Source organism: Lipotes vexillifer, unplaced genomic scaffold, assembly GCF_000442215.2.
Source record: "Lipotes vexillifer unplaced genomic scaffold, Lipotes_vexillifer_v1.1 scaffold1591, whole genome shotgun sequence".
Taxonomy (NCBI): Eukaryota; Metazoa; Chordata; class Mammalia; order Artiodactyla; family Lipotidae; genus Lipotes; species Lipotes vexillifer.
In genome coordinates this window covers 242,295-247,428 of record NW_006779799.1, presented here as the reverse complement: position 1 = coordinate 247,428, position 5,134 = coordinate 242,295, and the positions used below count along the sequence as shown (strand labels likewise).

General features: G+C 34.9%; 1 protein-coding gene across 1 annotated transcript in view; it reads left to right on the top strand.

The window, feature by feature from the left end:
• Nucleotides 1-2,814: 2,814 nt before the first annotated feature.
• LOC103068700 (uncharacterized protein C1orf101) overlaps nt 2,815-5,134 on the top strand; it is a gene marked incomplete at its 5' end in the record, with an annotated part of 184,464 nt that continues 182,144 nt past the window's right edge. Inside the window, 1 exon segment of the mRNA XM_082930961.1 lies at nt 2,815-2,921. Coding sequence (XP_082787087.1) covers nt 2,815-2,921 — 107 coding nt within the window.

The following is a 5,134-nucleotide window of genomic DNA, read 5'->3' as shown; positions in this document are numbered from 1 at the left end:
AATGCAAGGATTCTTCAGTATATGCAAAACAATCAATGTGATAAGCCATATTAACAAACTGAAGGAGAAAAGCCATATGATCATCTCAATAGATGCAGAAAAAGCTTTTGATGAAATTCAACAACCATTTATCATAAAAAGCTCTCCAGAAAGTAGCTGTAAAGGGAACTTACATAACAAAGGCCATATATGACAAACCCACAGCCAACATTATTCTCAATGGTGAAAAACTGAAACCATTTTCACTAATATCAGGAAGAAGACATGGTTGCCCACTCTCACCCCTATTATTCAACATAGTTTTGGAAGTTTTAGCCACAGCAATCAGAGAAGAAAAAGAAATAAAAGGAATCCAAATCAGAAAAGAAGTAAAACTGTCAGTGTTTGCAGATGACATGATACTATACCTAGAGAATCCTAAAGATGTACCAGACAACTGTAGAGCTAATCAATGAATTTGGTAAAGTAGCAGGATAGAAAATTAATGCACAGAAATCTCTTGCATTCATATACACTAATGAAAATCTGAAACAGAAATCAAGGAAACACTCCCATTTACCAATGCAACAAAAAGAATAATATACCTAGGAGGACACCTACCTAAGGAGACAAAAAACCTGTATGCAGAAAATTATAAGACACTGATGAAAAAAATTAAATATGATACATAAGGCACTGGTCAAAGAAATTAAATATGATACAAACAGATAGAGAGATATACCATGTTCTTGGATTGGAAGAATCAACATTGTGAAAATGGCTGTACTACCCAAAACAATATACAGATTCATTGCAACCCCCATCAAATTACCTATGGCATTTTTCACAGAGCTAGAACAAAAAATTTCACAATTTGTATGGAAAAACAAAAGACCCCCAATAACCAAAACAATCTTGAGAAATAAAAATGGAACTGGAGGAATCCGGCTCCCTGACTTCAGACTATACTACAAAGCTACAGTAATCAAGACAGTATGGTACTGGCACAAAAAGGGAAATATAGATAAATGGAACAGAATAGAAAGCCCAGAGATAAACCCACTTGCATATGGTCACCTTATCTTTGATAAAGGAGGCAAGAATGTAGAATGGAGCAAAGATAGCCTCTTCAATAAGTAATGCTGGGAAAACTGGACAGTTACATGTAAAATAATGAAATTGGAACACTCCCTAACACCATACACAAAAATAAACTCAAAATGGATTAAAGACCTGAATATAAGGCCAGACACTATTAAACTCTTAGTGGAAAACATAGGCAGAACACTCTATGACATAAATCAAAGCAAGATCCTGTTGTCCCACCTCCTAGAAAAATGGAAATAAAAACAAAAATAAACAAATGGGACCTAATGAAACTTCAAAGCTTTTGCACAGCAAAGGAAACCATAAACAAGATGAAAAGACAACCCTCATAATGGGAGAAAATATTTGCAAATGAAGCAACTGAAAAAGTATTAATCTCCAAAATATACAAGCAGCTCATGCTGCTCAATATAAAATAAACCAACAACCCAATCCAAAAATGGGCAGAAGACCCAAATAGACATTTCTCCAAAGGTGATATATAGATTGCCAACAAACGCATGAAAGGATGTTCAACATCACTAATCATTAGAGAAATTCAAATCAAAACTGCAATGAGGTGTCACCTCACACCAGTCAGAATAGCCGTCATCAAAAAATCTACAAACAATAAATGCTGGAGAGGATGTGGAGAAAAGGGAACCCTCTTGCACTTTTGGTGGGAATGTAAATTGATACAGCCACTATGGAGGACAGTGTGGATGTTCCTTAAAAAACTAAAAATATAACTACCATATGACCCAGCAATCCCACTTCTGAGCATATACCCTTAGAAAACCATAATTCAAAAAAAGTCATGTACCACAATGTTCATTGTAGCACTATTTGCAATAACCAGAACATGGAAGCAACCTAAGTGTCTGTCGACAGATGAATGGATAAAGAAGATGTGGCACATATATACAATGGAATATTACTCAGCCATAAAAAGAAACGAAATTGAGTTATTTGTAGTGAGGTGGATGGACCTAGAGTCTGTCATACAGAGTAAAGTAAGTCAGAAATAGAAAAACAGATACCATATTCTAACACATATATATGGAATGTTAAAGAAAAAAAATGTTCTAATGAACATAGGGGCTGGACAGGAATAAAAATGCAGATGTAGAGAATGGACTTGAGGACACAGGGAGGGGGACGTGTAAGCTGGGCGAAGTGAGAAAGTAGCATTGACATATATACACTACCAACTGTAAAATAGATAGCTAGTGAGAAGCAGCTGCATAGCACACGGAGATCAGCTCGGTGCTTTGTGACCACCTAGAGGGGTAGGAAAGGGAGTGTAGGAGTGAGACGCAAGAGAGAGGGCATATGAGGATGTATGCATACATACAGCTGATTCACTTTGTTATACAGCAGCAACTAACACAACAATGTAAAGCAGTTATACTCCAATAAAGATGTTAAAAGAAAATAAATAAATAAATAAAATTTTAAAACTAAGTGTATTTATTTAAGAGCCTCCATAATATCAGTTTATTCAGGATTCTGATTGTGCATAGTATTTTCAACATGTTGGAAATTATGACATTTATCATTCATAAGGTTCTAATAGGGAGGAGGCTATATAGTAGGAAAAAAACCAAAGCTGAATCTTGAAAATGTGGTAAATTTATAAATATAAACAATGTCTTAACTAAAATAATAAATTCACTATATCATGATGTAATTTCCGAATAATTTTGGCTCTGAAAAGATTAAAAAGAGGAATTTTTTTTTTTTTTACAGAATTCCATAATACTTAGCAAACAGTTGGCCACTTTGGGACAGAAGCCTGCCATATATACAGTTCTGAGGAGAAAAGTTTATTTTCCACATAGAAAAATGAAGAATGGGTATTTAATTTTTAAATTTCAGATATAAAATTTATGTTTAAAATTAAGTAAAATAATTATCAGAAACTTCAAGAAATTTAAAAACCCTAGTGGAATTTCATGGAATATCTTATACTTAATTTCCAAGTAGCTTCTTTGAACACATTAAAATTGTGATAATCAGAACTAGTTACCAACTCAGAAAATATCAGTCACACTCCAATAGTTTCACAATTTGTATTAGTAGCTAAAGGTCAATGCAAGAGTCTCATTCAGGATGGTGGCAAATCCTAGCAATATCTCAAAACGTTTCCTGCTTGTTCTTTAAAGTGAGCCACAGTGATATGACTGATATCACGATCATTACCACCATCAGTGCATGGGTTTACGTGCTCTCACACACACATACACACACCCCTGAGAAGTAAAATCTGTTACTGTTAAAGTTAGTAGGTGATCATGGGGTTTAGACAAACATTTTTTAAAATTTTATTTTATTGAAGTATAGTTGATTTACAATGTTGTGCTAATTTCTATATATAGCAAAGTGATTCAGTTATACATATACATATATACATTCTTTTTTATATCCTTTTCCATTATGGTTTATCACAGCATATTGAATATAGTTCCCTGTGCTACACAGCAGGACCTTGTTTTTTATCCATCATATATATAATAGTTTGCATATGCTAATCCCAATCTCCCAATCCATCCCTCCCCCACTCCCCCTCTCACTTGGCAACCACAAGTCTGTTTTCTATGTCTGTGAGTCTGTTTCTGTTTTGTAGATAAGTTCATTTGTGTCATATTTTAGATTCCACATATAAGTGATATCATATGGTATTTGTCTTTCTCTTTCTGATTACCTTCACTTGGTATGATAATCTCTAGGTCCATCCATGTAGCTGCAAATGGCATTGTTTCATTCTTTTTTATGGCTGCGTAATACTTCATTGTTTATAAATACCACATCTTCTTATCCATTCATCTGTCAATGGACACTTAGGTTGTTTCCATGTCTTGGCTATTATAAATAGTGCTGCAATGAACATTGGGGTGCATGAATCTTTCCAAATTATAGTTTTGTCCAGATATACGCCCAGCAGTAGGATTGCAGTGTCATATGGCAACTCTATTTTTAGTTTTCGGAGGAACCTCCATACTGCTTTCCATAGTGGCTGCACCAATTTACATTCCCACCAACAGTGCAGGAAGGTTCCCTTTTCTCCACACCCTCTCCAGCATTTATTATTTGTAGACTTTTTAATGATGGCCATTCTGACTGGTGTGAGGTGGTACCTCATTATAGTTTTGATTTGCATTTCTCTAATGATTAGTGATGATGAGCATCTTTTCATGGGCCTGTTGGCCATCTGTATATCTTCCTTGGAGAAATGTTTATTTAGATCTTCTGACCATTTTTCAATTGGTTTTTTTTTTTTTTGGTATTGAGTTATATGAGCTCTTTGTATATTTTGCACATTGATCCCTTGTAAGTCACATCATTTGCATATATTTTCTCCTAGTCTATAAGTTGTCTTTTCATTTTGTTTATGGTTTCCTTTACTATACAAAAGCTTGTAAGTTTGATTAGGTCCCATTTGTTTATTTTTGCCTTTATTTCTATTACCTTGGGAAACTAACCTAAGAAAACATTGGTACAATTTATGTCAGAGAATGTTTTGCCTATGTTCTCATCTAAGAGTTATATGGTGTCATATCTTATTTTCAAATCTTCAAGCCATTTTGAGTTTACTTTTATGTATGGTGTGAGGATTTGTTTTAACTTCATTGATTTACATACGGCTAGACAGACTTTCTTAAGTTATTGAGCACCTAGGCACAGGGCAAGGTGCGTATAACTAAAAGACACAATACTTGCAGTCATTGACCTTATAGTTTAGTGGGGGAGACAAGTAAACAAATAGATGCTATGATAGAAGTGAGCCCAGGGTGAAGTGAAATATATAGATGGTACAGCAACTAAGGCTTCGAGGGTGCACTAACTAAGCCTCAGGGAGGACGTTCCTAAAGAGGTGACATCTGCACTATTGAAAAGAAATAAAAGTGAGCCAATTGGAGGAAGCTTTCAAAGAGCAGGGCAACACATAAGAGGGCCTTCAAACAGAGACCTAAGAAAGCAGATGCATTCTAGGAGATGCAAAGAAGTTCAATTCATGGTTAAAGTAGAGGGTGTCATTTAGAGAGATAAAATATTAATCTGGAGCTGA